Here is a 24473-nt window from a genome sequence, read left to right on the forward strand (position 1 = left end):
GCGGCTGGCGCAGACTCCGCCTCCCGGCCGCCCGAGGGAGCGCGGCGGCTGTGGCCCCCATGGCGACGGGGCCGGCTTCCGCCCGGCGCCCCGCGACGCGCACCATGGCAACCGAGTCGCCGCGCTGCCCGCTTCCTGAGAGGACGCGGCCATGTACAGCCAACGGTTTGGCACCGTGCAGCGGGAGGTCAGGGGCCCCACTCCCAGAGTGGTGGTCGTGGTAAGCGCGGGCGGGATGGGGGGGGAGTCTGGTGCGCGGCCCGTGTCCGCCCCCACTCCGGCCACGTTTGGTCTGCATTTGGAAAATCAGTATTTGGATCTGGGGGCTTTCCTGTCGCCTTGTAATGGGGAGTGGGTGTGGCAGAAGGGGCCCAGGGCTGGGGCCTGGGCTGGCCCGGGGTCAGCGGGCTGATGATCTTGGGCCGGGTTGTGCCCCTGGGAAACTAGGACGTGGAGGGGTTGTGGGGGGGTTGGAGCCGCTTCCGGGTCAACTCCACCGGTGACTCAGACCAGGAGAGCTGCTGGTCCACACACGTGATTCCCTTATTCCTGCAGGCAGTTACGGAGTTAGTGCTCAAGCCCTGGATGTGTGCACAGCACTGTGGGAGACGCAGGGTGGACGCAAGTGACCTGGGAGGGCTGCCCTTCCTTCCCAGCTCTGAGTGCAGAAATAGCTTGCTTATGCAAGAAGCCGTTCGCGGCTCACACACGTGGTTAGCAGGGGTGAGCTGGGAGGACACTCTCTGGAAGAAAGACGGGGCAATCAGTTCCATGCTCCACAGCGCACTGAGAATTTTAGTCAAGGTACAACGTACTTCCTCTTCTCTAGGCCCAGGGTGAGCGGGATCTGGAGCTGAAAGCAGCGGACAAGTTTTCTTTAGGTTGTAGGATTCAAGGTGATGATCGCAGACGTAATGCGAGACAGAAGTGGATCTATCCTGGGTTCTGTATCCAAGCACAGAGCTCAGTGGCTGGGTTTGTTGGGTGCTGCTACTTGTGTTGGGGACCAATAAGGAACAGGAAGCAAACAGAACAACAAAGCAGAGAAACTAGGCCTATTGAATACTTGGCGCCTATAGCCGGATTAGAAGGAAGAGGCTAGAGTTGGTGCACCTGCTACTTCTCAGGTGTCTGTGTGATAAGAACTGTAGCTGCTTTAGGTGGCAGGGCCGTTAGGGGAAGAATCAGATTCAATTGGGCCCTAAACAATCCCCAGGAAAAAGCAATAAAATAAATGTAACGTTTGAGGTAAGGGAGAAGCAAGGGGAGCTGCTGTTTGATGAGCGCCCAGTACAAGGACATTTAGCTTGCTCCTCCGACAGTTTGAAAGCTGCGACTCCGAGGTTCGTAACTTGTTCACACATTTAGTGAGGGGGAGAGAATGAAACCTAGGGAGTGAGGCGTTGTTCTTTGAGATGTTCAACTGTAAGCTGGAATCCTAGAAAATAGAATTTGGGCTATTAGAGCAGTGGTCTTGAAAACACATGTTAGTACATCCTGTGTCCTGCCTTTAACCTTGGTTAGATCTGCGATGTTCAATATGATAGCCAATAGCTATTGAACACTTGAAATGCACAGTCACCTGTTAATATATTACTTTGGGAATATTGGTTAAATAAAAGATACTGTTAAAATTCATTTTCCCTGTTTTTTTTTTAATTTTTAATGCAACTACAAAGCATTTTAAATTGTGTATATATTTTGCACTGTATTTCTATTGCACAGTGCAGGTTTTAAGCAATGCCAGACCACCAGGATTGGCATCACCTTGTTGGAGAACTACAGGTTGTACCCTATTTTTCCCGAGATTGGGGCCTCCCAAGACCAGAGTCCTGCCTGGAGTGCCCCAAGCCTTCCAGGGCTTCTTGGCCATGCTGTTTGTCACCACCCCTCGCCACTCTTCCTCTCCAGCCACAATGCTCAGCCCGGTTCCTGTCCTGACGACTGGAGGCAATTGTTTCTCCATGACCCTGATGCTTGCTTCCTGTCCCAGCCCATGGGTCCCCTGGGAGCCTGAGTTCCTGTTGTGTATTCTGCCAGAGGTGCAGCCCTGAGCCTGCTGTGTTGTCACAGACGGTGCTTTCATAAAATGCCATAAATATCAGACAACAGTACTCTTCAACAAACAAACTCCAAATAATTCTGATAATGGATTACCCACCGTAACTATCAACACTGTCGTCTTATTCCCCTCTACCTTCACACCTGCCTTATCTCATTCAGCTACATCTAGGTACCTATACGTTACCCCAACCCCTGAGTTTTGTTCAGCAAGCCATGTTCAGATGTTGGTTGTCTTTCCCCGGGATGCTTTACAACAAACACCTAAACCTTGAATGCTTGTAATCCTGACAGTGGTGGTTTCAGTGTAGGTTATCAGATTGGGATCTCTGTCTCCTGAGTGAATTTGGTAAGTGTTGCACCGCTACCCAAGGAGGACTTGGCAAAATGGTTGCTGAAACCACAAAGCTCTGCACTTGGATTTCATGGTGGCTCAAGGGGTGCAGAAATTGCATCAAGCCCACCCAGAAACTAACTTCCTGTATGCCTTCCTCCCTCTTCTCTCTTCTCCCTCCTCTCTCTCTCTCTCTCTCTCTATATATATATATATATATACACACACACACACACACACACACACAACTTTTAATTGAAAGTATTTTGATAACTATGGAGTCTACCCTTGAGAAACAATGTGGGATAGTGGGTGGCAAGGTTAATGTTGGGGCTGTGGTGTAGCAGGTAAAGCTGCTTCCTGCAGTGTCAGCATCCTGTATGGGCACCAGTTCAAGACCCAGCTGCTCCACTTCTGATCCAACTCTCTGCTATGGCCTGGGGAAGCAATGGAAGATGGCCCAAGTGCTTGGGTCCCTGCACCCACATGGGAGACCTGGAAGAAGCTCCAGGCTCCTGGCTTCAGATCGACCTGGCTCCGACTGTGGCAGCTATTTGGGGAGTGAACCAGCAGACGGATGACACCACCACCACCACCCCCCTGCCTCTCTGTAACTCGGCCTTTCGAATAAGTAAATCTTAAAAAAATAAAAAAATAAAAAGAAAAAGAAAAAAAGATAAGGCCAGCAATTCAAAGACCTCTAATTCTTGTTCTATCCAGATCTGCCCCATGTGCCGCACCATTCAGCGTGTCTGGGTTTGACTAGGTAATCTCTAGTCATGTTCAGATTTTTACCTATCTACTTTTTACCATCTACTTTTACTCTAACAGCACTTTGGGAACACAGATGGTCCCTGATTTAAACTGGTCTGACTTAGGATTTCTTGACCTGACAGTGGTGTAAAGTAATGCACATTCCGTAGAAACCGTACTTTCAGTTTTGAATTTTGGTCTTCTTCCAGACCAGCGATAAATGGTCCAGTCCTCTCTGGTGCTGCTGACTTGTGGCAGGAAGCCGCCCTGCAGTGTGCTGGTTTCTAAGCCACGATGTTTGGTACCTTAGGTGCAGTCATGCATATTTTTTTAAAAAAGATTCATTGATTTATTTTAAAGGCAGAGTTACAGAGAGGCAGAGGCAGAGAGAGAGAGAAAGGTCTTCCATCCACTGGTTCATCCCCCAAGTGGCTGCAATGGCTGGAGCTGTGCCGATCCGAAGCCGGAAGCTCCCTCCAGGTCTCCCACGTGGGTACAGGGGCCCAAGGACTTGAGCCTTCTTCTATTGCTTTCCCAGGCCATAGCAGAGAGCTGGATCAGAAGTGGAGCAGCCAGGACTGGAACTGGCACCCATATGGGATGCTGGCACTGCAGGTGGCGGCTTTACCGGCTATACCACAGGGCCGGCCCCCGTTATACATTTTTGATTTGTCACATTTCCAATTTATGATGGATTTACTGGGAATGTAACTGCAACCTGAGTTGAAAGCATCTCCATCTAAGACTGATTTGATGGTATCTTAGGTATACGTTCAGAGAATCAAACGAAGTTAGTCCTTAGGTGCCTAAACCGATTTCAAATGCAGCAGGAGGTCTTGTTAGTTTTTCATACCCAGTTTTTATGGATTTTTTTTTTTTGGTATGGTCATTGGTGGAGAATTAGTTGGAAATGTGCTGTTGATGTTTGGCTTATCCTGAGTGACAGTTTGCTTTGGTTGCCAGAGAGCCAAGCCTCCGAAAGGCCAAGTGGCAGAGCAGCGTCTGGAAAGAATACAGCGGAGCCATCAGGAGCATCATGCTGTTCTGGCTTCCATCAGGTCAAAAGATCGGGATCGCTTGAAAGTTGAGTGGGAGCAGCACCATGACCGCAGGTTTTGGGATAGCCTGGTGCAGGCGAGAGTCAAGGATGCCATGCAGGGCTTCATCATCAACACTGAAGAAAGGCGAAATAAGTAAGGCCCCCGACCTGATGCTGCAGGCGGCAAAGGCTTAAAACCACAATCTGGGACTGACCAGTCCAACGTCAAGTTCAGGGGCAGGGGTTAAGACACCCACATCCCATATCAGAGGGCCCCACTCCGCTTTCAATCCAGCTTCCTGCCAAGGCACACCCTGGGTGGTAGCAAGTGACGGCCCAAGTACCTGGGTCCCTGCCATCTGTGTAGGGCACCCAGATGGAGTTCTGGGCTCCCAGTTTCTGTCTTGCCCAACCTTGGCTGTTGTGGGCTTTTGGAAAAACCTTTCTTTCTTTCTCTGTCATTTTGCCTTTCAAGTATTTTTGTTGTTGTTGTTAAATCAAGTATAGTAAGGATTGTGGCTGAAATAATCATATTCATCAATGTCTATTGATTGTTAATAATTTTACTTGTGATAACCTATGTTTTGAAGGAAAGCTTTGTTTTTTTCATTACTTTTAATTAAAATACATTGATTTTGCTTGTTTTGTTAAAGATGTGCCTTATTGCTATGTGATCAAATACAATATAGCACAGATCAGTCTCTGTATTGCTGGAAGTGGCAACTGGCCTCATTTGAAAGGAGACTGCAATGATCTTTTCATTCTCATAAAGTTTATGATTGGATAGGTTTTCTGCAATTGAACATAATAAATAAAAATCAATAAAATGGTGCATGTGCCATGATGGTTTTAATTTTTTGTTTGTTTCAGGCTACGTGAACTTTTAGCAGCAGAAGAAAATGAATATTTTGCTGAAATGCAAATGAAAGAAGAAACCATTGAGGAGAAAAAAGATAGAATGAGAGAGAAGACCAGGTTGTTAAAAGAGAAGAAAGAAAAAGAGAGACAGGATTTTGTGGTTGAAAAACTAGACCAGCAATTCAGGTAATGAAGTCAGAAATACACACAGAATCTGAAGTTGGCATATTGGCAAAGATGCAGGAATGCTGGTTTACAGCACACCATGGCCTTTGCAGGGTACACCTCGAAGTCGCACCTTCAGGTCTTGGTAGTTGTATTCTGGATGAGTGACTAATACAGGCTGAGTCTGGCTGAGAACTGTGCCTCCCAGTTGACATGGAAGTCCTGAGACAGGTGGTCTCCATCTGTGCGGGCTGTGTGCTGGGTTCACTGATCTGTATTGTCAGCTTCCTTGCCTTGTGTCCTGATCCTCGGGGTCTGATCGCCTGCACTTCTGATCCACTTCCCAAGCAGACCCACGGATCCTCGCTGTACTCATGCTGATCTTGTGGGTGCCCCGTACGCCTTTTCATCTGGCTGTTCCATCTGGGATACCCGGAGTCTGTGCGGCTTTTAGCTGGGACTGTGCACTTACGGAGGGAAGTGTGGAAGGAAGTCCGCAAGGGTGATCCCAAGGCTCTATTGTTTTGCACCATCAAGACCTTGGCAGAGGTTTCTTGGTTTTTTGGTTTGTTTGTTTAAAGATTTATCTACTTATTTGAAAGGTAGAGTTACAGAGAGAGAGAGGGAGAGAGAGAGAGAGATCTTTCACTTGCTGGTTCGCTCCCCAATTGGCTGCAACAGTCGGAGCTGCGCCAATCCAAAGCCAGGAGCCAGGAGCTTCTTCTGGGTCTGCCATGCAAGTGCAGAGTCCCAAAGACTTGGGCCATCTTCTACTAGTTTTGGCCATTGCAGCCATTTGGAGAGTGAACCAGAGGATGGAAGACCTTTCTCTCTGTCTGTAAGTGTACCTCTCAAATAAATAAATAAATAAAATCTTAAAAAAAAAAAAAAACTACTCTCTTTTTTCTCAGATTGGTTTCATCTTACCCCCTTGTTGCATTCACATCTGTTCAGTGCAGTGATGATCATATGATATGGCCCACAGAAAGTCCCAAATTATCTGCCTCATCTTTTAATTCTAGAGTAACTGGTTATGATTTTTATCTTCAGAGTGATTTTTATTTTTATTTTATTTTTTATTTGAAGGCAGAGTGGCAGAGAGTAAGAGAAACAGAGAGAGAGAGAGAGAGAGAGAGATCTCCCATCCACCTGTCTGCTCCCCAGATGGGCCGGGTCACAGCCAGGAATTCTATCGTGGTCTCCCGTGTGGGTGGCAGGAATCCAAGTATTTCCATCATCCATTGCTTCCCAAGCATAGCGGGAAGCTGGATCAGAGGCGTGGAGTAGCTGGGACTCGAGCTAGGCTCCCTGCTGTGGGATGCAGACATTGCAGCCCCTGGCTTAACCCGCAGCACCACCACGGCCACCTTTCCAGAGGGATTCCTACAGTTCATTTCTTGGAAGTGTTTAGAACACAGCTGCTAGCCTCATTCATGTATTCAACAAGTATCTTTTGAGCTCCTAATTTGTGCTGGGCTCTGTGATAGAATAGTGGGTTGAATGCCTTAGCAAAAAATGAGTGTCACTTCAGTCATGAGGTCACCAGGTGTGAAGCAGGCAGAGTATGTCTGATGGACGCTGGTCCAAGAGTAAAGGTAAACCCTGAGCTAAAATCTGCAGGGACCCAGGGGTACAAGAGTTCTCTTTGCACAGCGCTCATAGTCAGAGTGAGTCAGAAACCAGAGAGCAACCGGCGTGAGAAAGCAGCAAACTCAGGTGTGTGGAAATGTGTCAGGCCATGTAGGAAATGTGTGAATATGGGCAAGATGTGTGACAGCTCTGTGCTTCTGTTTGCTCATCTGTAACCTGAGCATAATAATAATTATTATAAATGTGAACTTGTGGGCTGGCATTGTGGCATAGTGGGTAAAGCCACTGCCTGTGACGCCGGCATCCGGTATGGGCACTGGTTTGAGTTCTTGCTGCTCCACTTCCTATCCAGCTCCCTGCTGATGCACCTTTTGAAAGCAGCAGAGGATGGGTCCAAGTACTTGGGCCCCTGCCACCCACGTGGGAGACCCATATGAAACTCCTGGCTCCTGGTTTTGGACCTGCCCGGCTCCAGCCATTGTGGCCATTCAGGGAGTGAACTAATAGATGGAAGATATTTCTCTCTCTCTCTTTCTCTAACTCTGCCTTTCAAATAAATAAATACATCTTTTATTTTTTTAAAGTGAACTTGTAGTAATATGCATTACAACTCTGGTTTTTGGGCAGATGGCAGGAGCTGATACGTGGTGAAGTGTGTGGAATAATCGTGCCTGCTAGGTGATGAGCACGAGGTGACTGTGGCTAATAACATCCCGACCACTGGCCCTGGGGCTCGGGAAGGCACGTGGGCTCCCTGCTTCACCTCTAAGATGGGGACGATGCTTACTGCCCATCTAAAGTGTAAGACCCTTGTGAGGATCCAGTAAGATAAAGCACTCCCAGTTCCCACGTTTCCTGTTCTCAATGAGTATCATCACTAAAACACCAGAGGCATCTGTCTGTAGATAGAAGCAAGCATCCTTAAACCGGGGCTTCCGGAGTTGGGTGACCAGGTGACTCGTTAGGTGTCGGGAGAAGGTAGCTGATGCTCACGTTTTATCTCATCTCTTTTTATTTTTTTCATATTTAATGATTTACATAGTGAATTAACATAGTGAATTTACATAGATGAATTAATATAATTTATAAATAATTGCATTTATTGGTGATTAGAGTTTTTTATTGGAAGGAATGCATAAAGTTTGAAGAGTTACTGATTCTAAGATGAACTTGGTCTGGGCACCTTCACAGGCTGTTAATTCAGCCTTTTTGTGGCAACAGGTGTCATCAACTGTCTGTCTCTTTGATCTGATTTTATTTATTTAAAGATTTATTAACTTATTTGTAAGTCAGAATTACACAGAGAGAGAAGAAGAGGCAGAGAGAGAGGTCATCCATCCACTGGTTCACTCCCCAGATGGCCGTAATGGCCAGAGCTGCGCCGATCCGAAGCCAGGAGCCAGGAGCTTCTTCTGGGTCTCCCACCCGGGTACAGGGGCCCAAGCATTTGGGCCATCTTCTACTGTTTTCTCAGGCCATAGCAGAAAGCTGAATCAGAGGTGGAGCAGTCAGTACTGGAAGGTGCCAATATGGGATGCCGGCGCTTCAGGCAGCGGCTTTGCCTGCTACGCCACAGCGCTGGCCCCCCTTTGATTTTATATTAAGGAAGGGAATTACCTGAAGAAAAGCATCAGCGATAAGCAGAAAGCATGTTCTTTAAAACATTACTGATACTTAATGTCAGAAGTATGTGTTCAGGAGCCCTAGCCTTTATTACAGTTTATTAAATGATAATGAAGTTTTGAAGATGGCAGGCAATTGCTCTTAAGAACACTTTGTGAGGAAATATTCCAAAATAGATGAAAAAATCAAGATACACACAAAGACTGAGACCCCAATTCTAAGATTGCACGTGTGTGCACACAAAGGAAGCACACTAACATGCTAATAGTGGCTAGTTCTTGTTAGTGGGACTAGGGTTTGTTTTGTTTTTTTTTTTGTTTGTTTGTTTTATTTAGAGATTTATTTATTTATTTGAATGGCAGAGTCATAGGGAGAGGTCTTCCATCTACTAGGTCACTCCCCAAATGGCCACAATGGTGAGGAATGGGCCAGGCAGAAGCCAGGACCAAGAGCTTCGTTTGGGTGTAATTGGGCCAGGTGCAGTAGCAGGGAGCTGGACTGGAAGTGGAGCAGCCATTAGTCCGACTGGCACCTATATGGAATACCAACATCACAGGTGGCATCGTAACCTGCTGCGCCACAGTGCCAGCCCCAGGGTTATGTCTTAGTGTCTCTACACTCTTTTCATCTTCCAGTGTATTCTGTAATGAACATATATTCATTTTGAAATTAGGGGAAAATTATTTTTTAAAAGACAAAATACCCCAAGTCATCTTGCTGTTCTTGGGCTTTAGGTTTTCAGTAATGGAATAACCTTGCTGGAGTATGGCTCACAGGATCGGGAAGGCCTGGAATGGGTTATGTTGGCCAGTTCTGCTAGAATTCCACTGCAGAATTTGGGACAGATGGATTCGGTATTCAGTATTAAAGTGCTCTTTGGTTTGGATTTTGGTGTTTTTGGTACCTTAACAATTTTGGCTCCTATTCTCCTTGCTGAGGCCTCCACAGAGTCTGGATAACTGCTGGTTATCATCTGTTGCTAATGAGCATGGTTCTGTATCCTCTGAGCCACCATCACTTCTGGGCACTGCATGGGGGAGTATGGGATGTAGTGAAGAAATACGCTCCTGAGTCCCTTAGGACTCACCTTAGGGTGATCCCAGTGTAGTCAGGGAAGTGAGACTTACCTTCTTCAGATGGCCGTCAGCCCCAACAGTTCATAACTGGTGTCAATGTGAGTGTCGACCTCATCCTTTCTTTGAGTCTTTTATTTTAAAGATTTATTTATTTATTTGAAAGTCAGAGTTACACAGAGAGAGGAGAGGCAGAGAAAGAGAGAGAGGTCTTCCATCTGCTGGTTCACTTCCCAATTGGCCTCAATGGCCAGAGCTGTGCCAATCCAAAGCCAGGAGCCAGGAGCTTCTTCTGGGTCTCCCACGCGGGTGCAGGGGCACAAGGCCTTGGGCCGTCTTCTACTGCTTTCCCAGGCTATGGCAGCTGGGTCTCAAACTGGTGCCATATGGGATGCCAGCGCTTCAGGCCAGGGTGGTAACCCGATGCGCCACAGCGCCAGCCCCCTGTCTTTGAGTCTTAGCAATTCAGGTATCTTCTCAAGTGCTTTATTGAGCCCATTCCCCAGACTTCAGCTTCCCCATGTTAACATTTGAGTTAAAAACCAGATCTCTTTCTCTCTCTCTCTGTGTCTCTCCCTGTAACTCTGCCTTTCAAATGAATAAATAAATATTTAAAATAGGGGCCGGTGCCGTGGCTCACTTGGTTATTCCTCCATCTGCAGTGCCGGCATCCCATAAGAGTGTTGGGTTCTAGTCCCAGTTGATCCTCTTCCAGTCCAGCTCTCTGCTGTGGCCCGGGAGTGCAGTGGAGGATGGTCCAGGTGCTTGGGCCCTGCACCCCATGGGAGACCAGGAGGAAGCACCTGGTTCCTGGCTTCGAATCGGCGCAGCGCCAGCTTGGTGCCATTTGGGGGGTGAACCAATGGAAGGAAGACCTTTCTCTCTGTCTCTGTCTCTCTCTCTCTCTCTCTCTCTCTCACTGTCTATAACTCTACCTGTCAAATAAAAAATTAAAAATAAAAAGGTAAAACCAGGAGGACCCGATGTGTATAAACATTGCCTTCAACCAAATGTTCTCCAACTTGCTGTCTAACCACAGCCTCCTGGGGCACACTAAACAAAGCACAGCTGGCTACCTGACCCACTTCCCTGGCCTTGGGAAGGAAAGAGGGGAAAGAGGGGTTGGAGTTTGGGAAATACCCGAGTAATTGTAAGGTGCACAGTGTCGGGACTCAGACCCTTGAAAAGTTGAGTTCGCTGAAGAACTGAAAAATGTGAATTGCTGAGACGGAAAGGCTGGGGTGTGAACCCTTGGCGAAGGAGCCTGTTCTTGAATGGCAGCATCAGCGGGGAGTGGGAGGGCGGAGGGCGAGGCGGGCAGCAGCTGCAGGGCTGTTTCCGCAGCTGGGCAGGAGTCCCTCGGGCTCACAGGTGCCCCGCTGGGAATTCAGGAGCGGTGGCGAGGCTGCGCCACGGTGCACTAAGCCCACTGCAGGCCCCGTGGCTCTTGTCTTTGGTCACGATTTCTTTCCCGTGCCCCTTGGTAGCTCCCAGCATTCACATCCAGCCACGCTGATCCGTACCGGGACGCAGGCGGAGTGCTCCATCCGGGTCGCACAGGAAAGGGCCGGAGGCGGCTCCCGGGCCTGTGTTTTGGCGGCGACATCGGGGCGCCTGCCCCCTGCCTGCTCCTTCGCGCGCTGGCCGACACCCGGGGCTTCGGCTTTTCTCCCCGCACCGTGTGGCCGGGCCGATGTGTGCCTCACGGAAGGCGGCTTTTACCTTGTAGGGAGTGCTGTGACGAGCTCCGAGCCGAACTGGTCTGCGACCACCAGAAGCAGGTGTGCGAGGAGCGGAGAGCGCAGCTCGCCTTTAACGAGGAGCTGAAGCGGCAGCGGCTGGTGGAGGAGCAGATGTTCTCGAAGCTCTGGGAGCAAGACCGCTTAGCCAAGGAGAAGCGAGAAGCCCAGGAGGCCCGGAGGCAGAGAGCGCTGGCGGAGAACATGCGCCTGGGGCTCAACGCCCAGATCACGGGCATCCAGGCGCAGAGGCAGGCGGCGCAGCTGCTGAAGGAGGAGGAGGCGCGCCTCGTGGTGGGGGCCTCCCCCGCGCCGGGATCGGGCCGGGAAGGGTGGTGGGCTCCGAGGGTGTCGGGCGCCTTGCAGCCTCCGCTGCGCCCTTCATTCTGGGCTGTTTGCTGATGCGGCCAGATCCAGATGTGCAGATGTGCCGAGAGTGACGTCTACAAGGCTAATACGCCAGAGTGTGGAGAGTGGTGCTGGGTGGGGGGAGGGGATTAAATGCGACTTCCCTTCATTCTTTCCTGTGGTTTTTGTACTCCTCAACTGTTTGTTACTTTTTCATCACACACACACACACACACACGCACACACACACACAAAGAGTAACTGTCCTACGGCTTTATTGCTGATCCAGCAACAAGAGGCAGGTTGTATTTCTTTTAGCCAAAACCTGGGAGAGTATGTGAGTACGTGTGCATGTTCAAGAAGCATTCTCAGCCGGCACCGTGGCTTACTAGGCTAATCCTCTGCCTGCGGCGCCGGCACACCGGGTTCTAGTCCCGGTCGGGGCGCTGGTTCTTTCCCGGTTGCTCCTCTTCCAGTCCAGCTCTCTACTGTGGCCCGGGAGTGCAGTGGAGGATGGCCCAAGTGCTTGGGCCCTGCACCCACATGGGAGACCAGGAGAAGCACCTGGCTCCTGCCTTCGGATCAGCATAGCGCGCCGACCGTAGCGGCCATTTGGGGGGTGAACCAACGGAAGGAAGACCTTTCTCTCTCTCTCTCTCTCTCTCACTAACTCTGCCTGTCCAAAAAAAAAAAAAAGCATTCTCATCTCTTAACCAAAATGGGTGAATTCATTTATTGTGTCCCAACTCTGCTGAGTCATTATCTTCATTATTGTTCTGCCTTAGGACCAGGAGAGAGCACAGGTTAAACTCGAGAATGAACAGGACAAGCTGAAGAAGCAGCAGAAGAAACAGGAGACGAAGGCCATTTTGCAAAAAGCCCTGGAAGAGAGGATAGAGTACATTCAGCAGGAATACAGAGAGGAACAGGACTTGGACAGGAAGCTGGTACAGAGAGCCCTTCAAGACTTACAGGAAGAGGAGGACAAGAAGAAGCAGAAAAAAGTAAGCCATTGATTTGGTGCCCACCTGCTGTGCTGGGTGCGGCCCTCTTGTTGCATCCCAGGCCTTGTGGAAGATGGCCACGGTGTGACACGCAGAAGCCACAGACAACATGAATGCAACGTGGGCGGGTGGTAGAAATCCAGGGACTGCGTTGTGTTGCAGCACGTAGCTGCGCTTTTGTCAGGCTCAAGTCCATGCCCCAGGCTGCTGCTCTTCCGACCCAGCTCTCTGCACGTGGCCTGGGAAAAGCAGCGGAAGATGGCACACATACTTGGGCCCCTCCCACCCACATAGGAAACCCGGATGAAGCCCTTGGCTTCGGCCTGGCCCAGCCCTGGCCATTGTGGCCATCTGGGGAGTGAACCAGCAGATGGGAGACTTCTCTCTCTCTCTGTCTCTCCCCCTCTCTCTATAAATTTGAATTTCAAATAAATAAATAAAATTCTAAAAAAAAATTAGAAAAAAAAAAAAAAAAAGAAACAAATCCACATGCTTCAGAGTCAGATTCTCCAAGTTAAAATTGTGTGTTTCACCCCGCTCGCCCAGGTGGCTGTGATGCCGGCCAAGCATGAGAACTGGAATCGGCATGACGCCCCTGAGAGAGTGGCATTGGAGTTGGGCCTTAAAGGCCATGTAAAATTTTGTTGGGCCAGAAGAGTAGATAAAGGTATTTGGTATTTATTTGGCTATCTGTGCCTTTGGAATTCACACTGAACTTTTAAGAGGGTTGTGTATTTCCTACAGGTGTTTTGTGTTTTCATTGAACTCTTTATTTTTTTTTTTATTTTTTTTATTTTTTTTATTTTATTTTATTTTTTTTTGACAGGCAGAGTGGACAGTGAGAGAGACAGAGAGAGAAAGGTCTTCCTTTGCCGTTGGTTCACCCTCCAATGGCCGCCGCTGCAGCCGGCGCACCGTGCTGATCCGATGGCAGGAGCCAGGATCCAAGTGCTTTTCCTGGTCTCCCATGGGGTGCAGGGCCCAAGCACCTGGGCCATCCTCCACTGCACTCCCTGGCCATAGCAGAGAGCTGGCCTGGAAGAGGGGCAACCGGGACAGAATCCGGCGCCCCGACCGAGACTAGAACCCGGTGTGCCGGCGCCGCAATGAACTCTTTATTTTGAGATAGTTTTAGATTCACATGAAGATTTTTTAGTAATGTAAAGAGAACAGACTTCATGTAGTTCATTGCTACAGTTCTAAGAATATGACGGCGCTTCTTCCCCTTCCTCCCCCCTCCCTCTGTCTCCTTCCTTAAGAAGTGCTACAGAGAGCCCCCTGGGCCCTTTCTCTAATCCCCCCAGTGGTGAGAGCTTGCAGAGCTGCAGAACAAGGCCCCAGTCAGGATACTGGCATTGAAACTGTCGAGACAGGAGCCATTCCATCACCACAGGGATCTCCTCCCTGTTCCCCCTTCATAGCCAGGGACTCCCTTCTTGCCCCACCCCCTCCTTAATCTCTGGCAGCCAATTCTCTGTTTTCGGTTTTTATGATTTTGTTATTTCAAGGATGGTATCTAAGTGGAATTTTAGAGTATAGAACCTTGGGAGATGTTTTTCATTCAGTATAGCTTTCTGGAGATGTATTCAAATTTTTGTATCTACCAATAGATAGAGTAAAAATCATGGTATAGAGCTCCTCCATCCGACTTCCACCTGCCATGCGTGAGCAATCCTGTTTCTCCATATCCTCATCAGGATATGCTGCTTTGACTCCAGCCGTTCTGACAGATGTGTGATGATACCTACTGTGGTTTAATGCATATTTTCCTGGTGGTCAGCGATGCTGAACAGCTTCTCATGTGTTTGCTGAAATATCTCTTTGCTGTAAAGTGAACTATCTCTTCACCTCTGTTGCCCATTTTCTAATTAACTTGCTTATTGGATTTATTTTTTTGCTGTTTTTTGTTCTCAGTTGAATCATTTTATTTTTGAACACCTTCATTGATACACAGTTCACATAACACACAGCCTGGCCCCTGAAAGTGCACGATGGGACGGTTTCTGGTATAGTCACAGATAGGTGCAGCATCACACTTCTTACCCACCCCGCCCCAGTCCTCGACAGCCACTAATCCGATTTCCGTCCCTGGAGATTTCCCTGCTCCGGACTTTGGTTGGGATGCAATCACAGACCATGTGGCCTTTTGGCTGACTTCTTTCACCCAGCATCATGTTTCAGGGTTTATCCATGTCAGAGTGTGCTTCACTACTTCATTGCTTTCTGTGAGTGCCTATTTTGATATTCCGTTGAGTGGATATATGACAGTTTATTTATCTCTATGTCAGCTGATCCACAGTTGGGTGGTTTCTGCTTTTTAGCTATGATGGATAATGCTACTATGAATATTCATGCATGAATTTTTATGTGGATGTCTCTTTTCATTTCTCTTGGGCCTATATCTAGTAGTAGGATTACTGGGTCATAAGGCAGTTCATCGTTTGGGCTTTTAAGAAACTGCTAAGCTGTTTTCCACAGTGACTGTACCATTTTACACCCCTGCCAGTGGGGTGTGACAGTTCCACTCTCTTCACATACTCATCAACACTGGTTGTCTGTCTTCAGTTTCAGTGATCCTAGTGTTTTGAAGAGCCATCTCATTATGGTTTTAATTTGCATTTGCCAAATGACTCACGATTTTGAGCCTCTTATCTGGTGCTTTTGGGCCATTGGCATAACTTCTTTGCAAAATCTATTAGAAGACTTTTTGGAGAGGTCTAGTCAAGTCTTTAGCCCATTTTCTAAAGTCACTTGTCTTTTTATGACTGTGTTGTGAGGGTCTTTCATATGTTCTAGATATATGTCCCTATATGTCTATCTTTTTTAAAACTTATTTATTTATTTATTTATTTGTGAGGCAGAGGGACAGAGGAAGAGCAACAAAGAGAGATCCCATTGCTGATTTGCTCCCCAAATGCCTGTGCCAGCTGTGGTTGATCCAAACCCAAAACCAGGAGCCAGGAACTCAATCCACGTGTCCTGCATGTGTGGCAGAAACCCAGCCACTTGAGTGATTACCACTGCTCTAGAGTCTGCGTTAGCAGGAAGCTGTATCAGAAGGCAGAGGCGGGTGTCGAGTCCAGGAACTGCAGCGCAGGACACGGGTGTCTTACTTGGCATCTAAACTACAAACACCCACCCCATGTCCTTACTTTCTTTCATTGTTTGTGTTTCCGATGATCTGAAGCACTGACTACTCCAAGGTCATAAAAGTGTACTTATGTTTTCTTCTTAGAGTTTCATAGTTTTCACTTTTACAGTTTGACCTGTGATCCATTTTAAGTTTTGTATATGGAATAAGAATCCAGCTTCATTATTCTGCGTGAGACACCCAGCTGTCCTAGCAATATTTGTTGACAACACTATTCTTCCCCTATTAAAATGTCTTGGCATCTTTGTTGAAAATCAGTTATAGTAAAGTGAACTTTTGCTTCTAGATTCTTAGTTCTGTTCTGTCAATCTATAGCTCTAGATTTATGCCAGTATCTCATACCTACGTGTCCTGGTTATTGTAACTTTGTAGTAAGTTTGAAATCAGGAAGCATGAATCCTCCAAATTTGTCCAGTGTCTGATTGTTCTAGCCTTCTGTCTCCCTTGCATTTCCATGTGAATTTAGGATCAGCTTGTCAATTTTTGCTAAGAAACCAATTGAAATTTTCATAGAAATCATGTTGAACCCATAGGTCAACTTGGGTTGTATGGCCATTTTAATAATAGTGTCTTCCAATTAGTTGTCTTATTTCTTTCAATAATGTTTCTTAGAGTTCAGGGTATACGTTTTACATTTCTTCTGTTAAACTTACTCCTAAATATGAAATTGCAAATAGTATACTTAATTAAATTTTCAGATTGCTCATTATTACAGAATAGAAATGGAATGGATTTTTGTATATTGATCTTGCATCCTGCAACATGGCTAAACTTGTTTATGGGTTTCTGAATAGTTTTTAGTGGATTACTTACATTCTTTCTGGTGCTGAAGTTGCCGCATTGTAGGTTAGTGGGGGTCCCTCTAAGTTGCCTGTTACTCCCTTTTGATACCACCTAGCTGTTTTTGATCATTTTGGAACAATAAGATATCCCAGGGTCCATCTTGTTCAGTTTCTGCCCCAGTCTTGGAATCTGTCATTTTCTCAAGAATTCTTATTTCCTGTTAGTGTAAAATGGTATTTAATGACAGCCGCAACCTGAGTGTTAGGAGAGCTCTTTGCTGTTGGATCATTACTGCTATTTGGCAATTACCAACTAAAAATGCCTGCTTTGTGAAACAGCAGCTCCCGATCTTAGCTGCACATTGCAGTCACCTGGGGGACTTAAAAAGCTGTCCATTAAACAGGACTCTCTAGGGGAAAGACTCAGCCTTCAATACTTTTAAAAAAAATTGTGTAGGTGATTCCAAAGCCTAGCTAAGCTTGAGAACTGCTGTGATAAAGAATCAGGCGACTGGCAGTCAGAAAGACCATGCTGTAATTGTGTAGTGACTGAGTCTGGTAAGGTTCATATTTCATTTATCTGAACTTCTCTAAATGAAAGTAAAGCTGTATCATAGAAAATTACAGGACAGCTGCCCTGAGAAGCACTTTGGGAAAGAGTTTGAATTAACTTATTCAAAAACATATGATCCGAGCTTTCAAACAGAGGCCAAGAATAGTGCATAAAGCTCCCTGTGTGAGATCTGGCTTCAGTGACGGTCAGCTGATGGCGGCTCTTGCTTCGGGTGGACCCTCACCCGCCACCAGCTGGGGTATGTATGTATGTATGTACGTATTGATTTATTTGAAAGTCAGAGCTACACATAGAGAGACGGAGAGGCAGAGAGAGAGAGGTCTTCCATCCGCTGGTTCACTCCCCAATTGTCTGCAATGTCCGGAGCTGCACCAATCCAAAGCCAGGAGCCAGGAGCTTCTTCCGGGTCTCCCACATGGGTGCAGAGGCCCAAGTCCTTGGGCCATCTTCTACTGCTTTCCCAGTCCATGGCAGAGAGCTGGATCAGAAGTGGAGCAGCCAGGTCTCTAACCGGTGCCCATATGGGATGCTGACACTGCAGGCAGCGCCTTTACCCGCTGTGCCACAGCACCAGCCCCTAGGGTATTCCCAAGTAAGCCCCAGCCATAGTATTGGGTGAATGCTGCAGTGTGGAGCTCTAATAGGTTGGGACTGTGGTTTAAGAAGCTCATCCTTAACATTGTTGCCACACAGCGTGAATCAATGTTTGTGTTCCCTAGAAAGACTCAGCCAGAGAACAGAAGATGTATCTTCAGTACATTGCCCAGTGCCGTGAAGAAGAAGTAGCTCAGGAGAAAGAGTTGGACAGAGTAATAGAGGAAGAGAAGGAAAAAAAGTTGGCCGAGAAGGACAAGGAGCTAAGACTCGAAAAGGAGGCGAGGAAGCAGCTCATGGCGGAGGTCATGTGTACACGGGAACTCCAAGTTCTAGAAAAGTGTAAGCGCGGGATTTGCAGTTATATTACAGCTTGTCCTAACTCAGCTTAAGTCAGGATCAACATGCCTGTTAAGTGTGTGAAATACCACAGGGGATGCAGAAAGGATTCAGGTAAGAGCCTTGCTGCGGCGGATCTTACCTAATTGTTTATATGAAACATAGACATGTGAGGAGTTCCCAATCCTGGCAGAGCCTGAGCGCCGTGGCGGAGGCATTGTCAGGGTTAATTAAAGGCGCAGCGTGCCATTGGATTCTCTGGGACAGTGAGGAGTGGGGCGCAGATGCACATCGCCCCCCCTTCCTGGTACCTGGCCCTCTTTTCTGCCAGGGGCGTCTCCATCACTCCTCACCTTTGCCCGGGTGATTTGCTCTGCCTGGGCCGCTTGTGGTCCTAGAAACTCCTCAAGGGCAGCTCAGAGGCCTCGCTCCTGCTCATGGCCTCTGTGTCCCCTGCCTCAGGTTACATCCTGTTCTCACAGTCTGGGCAGTCCTCCCCGTCTTCACACAGGTGTTCAGGCCAGGCCGGTCCCTAGGTGTTTCTTTCATAGAGGGAGCTTAACTATGCTTGCAACAGCTTTAACATCTCTGAAAGTGAATCTGGGCTGAGGGTGGCCCTGGCTCCTGGAAATCCCTGGACTGGGTTGCACCGTGCTGTTAGGCGACGCATAGTGTCAGTCCTGCGTGGACCTTGTCACTGCCACTGGCCCCTCTCAGGTTGCGTCAGATAAGTTTCCGAAATAGATTTTGGAATCAAAGATACGTACATTTCAGATGTGTGCTGGCTAGTTAGAGTTATTCTTTTGTAAACTGTTTCCTTTGTCTTTTTCCCTTTGAGATTCTTATTATACAGCTTTATGAACTTTTAAAAAGATTTATTTTATAATAAGTTTTGTCGCTCCCCGTCTTCGTGGAGGAACGACACAGGACCCTGCGCTGTTCTTTTGTCTGCTCGGCCCTCCCCGGGTTTGCTGCTGGTTCTTCCCGGGTTGGCTGCCGTCCCTTCCACCTCCGTGGAAGGGCGGTTCCCCCTGCCACATTCCCCACTTCCGCGGGGGAGCGGCACACCGCCGGCCGGCTCTCTCGGGGGCTGCTCTGGTGTTCCTTCAGATAGATGTTCCCCTTAGATGTTCCTGGTGCATGTTATCTCTCTCCTCCTTTATAGTCCTCTTCCACCAATCCCAACTCTGCTACCCACACGCCGAGTACGCTGCTCTCCTCCAATCAGGAGCAGGTCCTGCGGTTTATTAATTGAACTGGAGGCAGCTGTGTAGAAGCTGTTACTCCCTTCTCAGCGCCATATTGTGGGAGAGCAGATGTATAGAATAAGTCTTAATTCCAGTAACTTAGTCTCTAGTCCGAGTTGCTCCCAGTTGCTCCCCACAAGTTCTCTTATTAATATGAATAGCAAAAGAACTGTTAGTCCTCAAGAACAGTGAGAAGTGCTTTCCCGTTGGGAATCTGGTGTGAAAAGGGCTGTTTTAGACTTTCAGTGGAAAATGAGCGGAGCCTGCGAATCCAGCCCACGTGCGCTTCGGCCTCGCCTTGCTCCGCAGAGATCACTGCATCCTCCTTGTCCATCCACGCCTGGGACCCAGGAATTCTCAGCTCTCCCTCTCCAAAGACAGCGAGGCTGGGTGCCCAGAACGTTGTGGGCAAGTTGTTCTGAAAAAGTCACTTGGTAAATAACGTTTTGTTTTGTGGACTTCTTTAGTGCAGCGGAAAGTGAAGGAGCAGGAAGAGCTGGCTGTGGAACAGGAACGGATAAACGAAGGGCTTAGAGAGCTGAACTGTGAAGAGAAGGAGCGTTTTTCAAGGTGGGATTCCTTTCTTGATTATCATCTGCTACCTGAAAAACATTTTTAACAGAGCGAGAGGACAGTGCCAACACGCATGCGTGACTGTGAGCGTTGTAGAAGCTCAAAGCTGTTTACAAAATTTTGTGTATAAAGAGGCACCAGCTGTGTGTCCGTTGCCATCGTATACCTTGTGATTGTACACATGAGCTCTTAGACTGGATGAAATAATTTTTAAAAACCAGGCACCAATCCTAAATCCTAATAAAAAAAAAAAAAAAAGCTTTTTCCTCCACAGAGGTGGCCTAATTAGTTAGATTAGCAGAACTGGCTGATTCTAGGCACAAGAGCCCAGGAGGATTTTTCCAGCCTCACTGGCATGGAAGACTGAAATGTTCTGGGTGCTTTGGGGAGGTCCCCCGCCCCTCTCTGGTGAGGCTCCTGCTGGGGACAGCCTGTGTCCTGGTCACCACTGTCAGGCAGAGGCCTCCTGCAGGTGGCTTCCCCCTGGGATGGCCATGGTCCCCAGCTCAGGGTGTGAGGAAGAAGACATGGCTGCCTTGACAGCTGGCCACCTCCCTTGCTCCCGGGGCCCTTCCCCTGGCGCACTCCCACTCAGTGCAAACAGACAAAGCTCTTTTCTCTCTCGAGAGAATGTGACATATGAGTCGAGACCTTTGCCAGTCTGGAGGCACTACTAACAGTGCTGGCCTGCCCCGCTGACTTGCTGCTGCAGCCCGTGCCCCTGGAGGTCATGGTGGCTTGCTTTTGAAAATTTGAGGGAGACCCAGTAAATATCACCTCTCTCCCCTGGCCGACTTTGGAATTAACTTCTGAGAGACAAGAAAAACTGGATGGGCAGAAGGGTTTAGTTCCATAACGAAACACCCAGAACTGGTGGTTTGAAGCAATGAATGGCTGTCTCAGGGCTCTGTGGGTTGACCAGGTTTGACTGGGCACTTCCCACTCCATGACCGAGGTAACGTCCACCCGAAGGCTCGCCTGGGATCCATGTGCTCAACTGGGATCTTCATGAAGCTCATGGGAAATGCATATCATTTAAAAACTCATGGATTTCCTTTTTAAAATTCTGTTTTCCACTAACTTTTTGAAGTGCCCTCATCCCTACGTGTGTCGTGGTGCAGGTATTTCATTTGGTGGTGTCAACTGGCACGCTCGTATGTGGCCTCTCCACACTGCCGCTGGGCTCTCCCAGGACTGACCCCAGGGGCAGGGAAAGGAAGTTGCCTGGCCTGGTAGAGGTTACACGCAAGGCTGTCCTAGCTTCACTTCTGCCATATTCATAAAAGTGGTCACAGCTTCTGGCCGATTCAAGTGGATGGAGGGAGAAGCGCCCCCTTGTGGCAGGGGAGTGGAGGGCCACGGTGCAGGGGAGTCGGGAGGGAGGTGGCACTGTGGCCAGCCTAGGGGGACATCCAGACCGTCACCGTTACTTCTCAGAAAAGCAGTCAGGCTGTTTTCTGACACCAAAAAACCAATCCTAGGATTCCCCAGACGACAATTATGTGTCCAGCTGTTCACCTGTGACTAGTTATCCAGAGTTAACACAGACCCCGCAGGTTAAGGGCTTGGTGCCACAAGACTTGCCACACTTCAAATGCCAGTCGTGAGTCCCACGCCATCTTCTGACCAGCTGGCATTGGATAGTGGACCAGTGGCTGTACGGTCTGTCTCTCCCCTCCCCCTTTCAAATAATAAGAAAGAAATAAGAAATACATCTAAATTTATTTTTTAAATTAAAAATAGAACTACCATATGATTTAGCAACTCCCACTTCTGGGTTTATTTCCAAAAGTGTTTTAAGAAAAGCCTCAACAAGGCGTTTGCACATACATGCTCACAGCAGCACAACGCACAGTATTCAAGAGGTAGAAATAACCCAGACACCCTCCCATGAATGAATGGATAAATGAAATGTCATTCAGAAAAAAAGGAAGCAAATCCTGTCGTATGCTCCAACGTATATGAATCTTGAGGATGTTTTCCTGGGCAAATAAGTCACAGAAAGATAAATACTGTGTGATTCCACTTTTGTGATGTACCTAAAGTACTCCAGTTCATAGAAACACGACGTGGAATGGTGGTTACAGGGGCAGGGCAAGGAAGGAAAAGGAAGCTGTTGTCTAGTGGGAATAGCATTTCAGATGTGTGGGATGCGAAGGTTCTGGAAGTCTCTCACGACAATGTGAAAATACTCAACTACCTGACTATACCCTTACACATGTTTTCTAAGGTGTTCAATTTCATGTTATGTGGTTTTTTTCTCACAATTAAAAATCTACATTGTAAATCCAAAACAAAAGTGTCTTATATATTAGAAATGTGGCTCATATATTCACGGTTGTTGTCTGAGAAACCTGTTCTTGAGTTTTTCACCTGTTTCTTCTACACTCAGCCTACTTGACTGGGCATTTTGGCTTCACAAGTTATATTTAAGTATAATGCTCTCGATAAAGCCAAATGCTTACTCTAAGAATTTTGTCCTTTGGCCTCCTTGATACTTCAGACACTATGGGAAAGCCCAGGAGTACAGGAAGCAGCTTGAGATGCAAATAGCCTACCAGCAGCAGGCCCGAGAAGCAGAGAAGGAAGAGAGACGCCGAGAGTTCGAAGTGGGGCTCGCAGAAAACAAGGCCTGCTTGGACAAGATCCAGGAGGTCCTGTCCACGCATCGAGCGATGCCCCGGAAAACGCACCCCATGAGGAAGGCGTGCGCCAGTAGGCTCCCGCCATAGCTTCATAACCGTCAATATGTATTTTCTGTCTTTTAAAATACTTGCCACTACAGTATGCTTGTATGTTCCTTTTAACTCATGGATAAACTGATCTTTTTTTTTTTTTTTCCCTCTGAGTTTGTGTAATTTGTGATACATGACTTCTTTCTTCAAACAAACCTGCTCCTTTTCTGGATTTTGTTGATCAAACTCCGTGACTATAAAAGAATGTGGGGCTGCCGCTGTGGCATAGAGGGTTAAAGCTGCCACCTGCAGTGCGGCATCCCATATGGGCACCAGTTCGAGTCCCAGCTGCTCCCCTTCAGGTCCAATTCCCTGCTAATGTGCCTGGGAAAGCAGCAGAGGATGGCCCAAGTGAGAGACCTGAAAAGCAGTGAAGGGAACCACCCACGTGGGAGACTCGGTTGAAGCTCCTGGCTCCTGACTTTGGCTTGGCCCAGGCCTGGCTATTGCAGCTATCTGGGGAGTGAACCAGTAAATAGAAGAGCGCTCTCTCGCTCGCTCGCTCTCTCTCTAACACTGAATATCAAATAAATAAATAAATACATCTTTTAAAAAGTTCTAGAAATAAAAATTGGAAGAAATAAAATTCTAATATGCAATAACTCCACACAGTCACCAAAAAGAGTAAAATGAAAAAGTTAGGCCAATGACACTGGTGAGACTGTGAAAGATTTGGAACTCCCATACTCTGCTGGTAAGAATATTTATCTGCGCAATCGCTTTGTGATAGTATCAGGTAAGGTGTACTAAAGCTGGACACACACATACTCTGGGATCTAGCAGTTCCACTCCTACATAGTTATTTTACTTATCTGAAAGGCAGATACTTAGATAGATGATAGATATATCTAGATGATAGGTGATAATGATAGATAATAGATGATAGATACATAGATAGATAGATACATAGATTCCCCCATCTGCTGGTTCACTTCCCAAATACCTGTAACAGTCAAGGCTGATACAAGTGGAAGCCAGCAACAAGGAATTCAATCTGGGTCTCCCAAGTGGGTAGCAGGGATCCAATTACTTGAGCCATCACCTAATGCCTCCCAGGGTGTGCATCAGCAAGCAACTGGAATGGAAAGTGGAGCTGGGACTTGCACTGAGGCACCCCGATAGGGAATGTGGGGGTCCCAGGCAGTGGTTTAGCCACCCAATGCCTGCCCCCACTCATAGGTATGGGCCCAACAGAAATGCATGCACTTGTGTAGTAAGTTACAAGATTATTCATTGAAGCGCTATTTCTAATTGCCCTACACTGGATACCATGCCTAGTAGAATGGAGAAAACCGCACACAGTGAGAAGGAATGAATTTTCTACATTCAGCAGACGTAGTGAGCAAGCAGATTCAGAACAGAAGGGCTTGTGCTGTGAGGTTCCACTTAGGAAATCTTGAAAGCAGACAGAGCTAATTTTGGGAGCTGCCATTCGGGCAAGTGGAGGCCCTTACGGAGAAGGTGATGGGGGTGCCCACGGGAGGGCTTCTGGGTGCTCATCTGGGTGGTGGCTATCCAGTGTGTTTACTTTGAGAAAATTCTTTCGGTTCTGCACTTCAGGTTTGTGCACTGTTAAGGAAAATCAGCCTTCCTGAACTCACGAGCCGCGGGTCACGGCTGAGCCTGGAGCCTTACAGACTGAACCCAGTGCTCAGAGGCCACTGGCCTGTCCGCTGTCACTTGCCCGCCAGGTAAAGACCAGACCTCCGCTATCAGCTTGCCCTCTAGTGGCCAAACCTCATTTTGCCAGCTCCGTGTTGGATGCTGGGAATGGAATGCAAGCAGCCGGAGGGGCTCAGCCGAGCAGAAGAGCAGAACGTGATGGGGCCGTCGCTTCTGGAGTCAGTGCGGTGACCTTCATTTGGACATCGCACAGTTGAATGCCTGCCCT

The 24473-nt window shown here is 47.9% G+C and overlaps 1 protein-coding gene across 2 annotated transcripts; it reads left to right on the plus strand.

Moving 5' to 3' along the window:
- Positions 1-8: 8 nt before the first annotated feature.
- Positions 9-22682, plus strand: CFAP53 (cilia and flagella associated protein 53). Of its 2 annotated transcripts, none has more exons than XR_011379177.1 (8): positions 9-220; positions 4112-4341; positions 5058-5231; positions 11226-11529; positions 12369-12587; positions 17814-18141; positions 19742-19844; positions 22351-22682. XR_011379177.1 is itself a non-coding variant. In XM_002713531.5 (8 exons), exons 1-8 carry the CDS (start codon positions 152-154, stop codon positions 22577-22579), a joined length of 1545 nt encoding a protein of 514 aa, XP_002713577.3. In that variant the 5' UTR covers positions 10-151; the 3' UTR covers positions 22580-22682. The 2 variants fall into 2 exon arrangements, 1 of the variants encoding a protein (XP_002713577.3); XM_002713531.5 differs by having other exon boundaries at positions 10-220; positions 17814-18030.
- Positions 22683-24473: the final 1791 nt, after the last annotated feature.

The sequence above is a fragment of the Oryctolagus cuniculus genome, chromosome 10 (genome assembly GCF_964237555.1).
Source record: "Oryctolagus cuniculus chromosome 10, mOryCun1.1, whole genome shotgun sequence".
Classification (NCBI taxonomy): domain Eukaryota; kingdom Metazoa; phylum Chordata; class Mammalia; order Lagomorpha; family Leporidae; genus Oryctolagus; species Oryctolagus cuniculus.

Coding starts and splice junctions, on each gene's coding strand:
- CFAP53 (XM_002713531.5), top strand. CDS start 152: ATGTACAGCCAACGGTTTGGCACCGTGCAGCGGGAGGTCAGGGGCCCC. Junction 11,530..12,368: donor AGGAGGAGGCGCGCCTCGTG/GTGGGGGCCTCC, acceptor GTTCTGCCTTAG/GACCAGGAGAGAGCACAGGT. Junction 19,845..22,350: donor GAGAAGGAGCGTTTTTCAAG/GTGGGATTCCTT, acceptor TTGATACTTCAG/ACACTATGGGAAAGCCCAGG.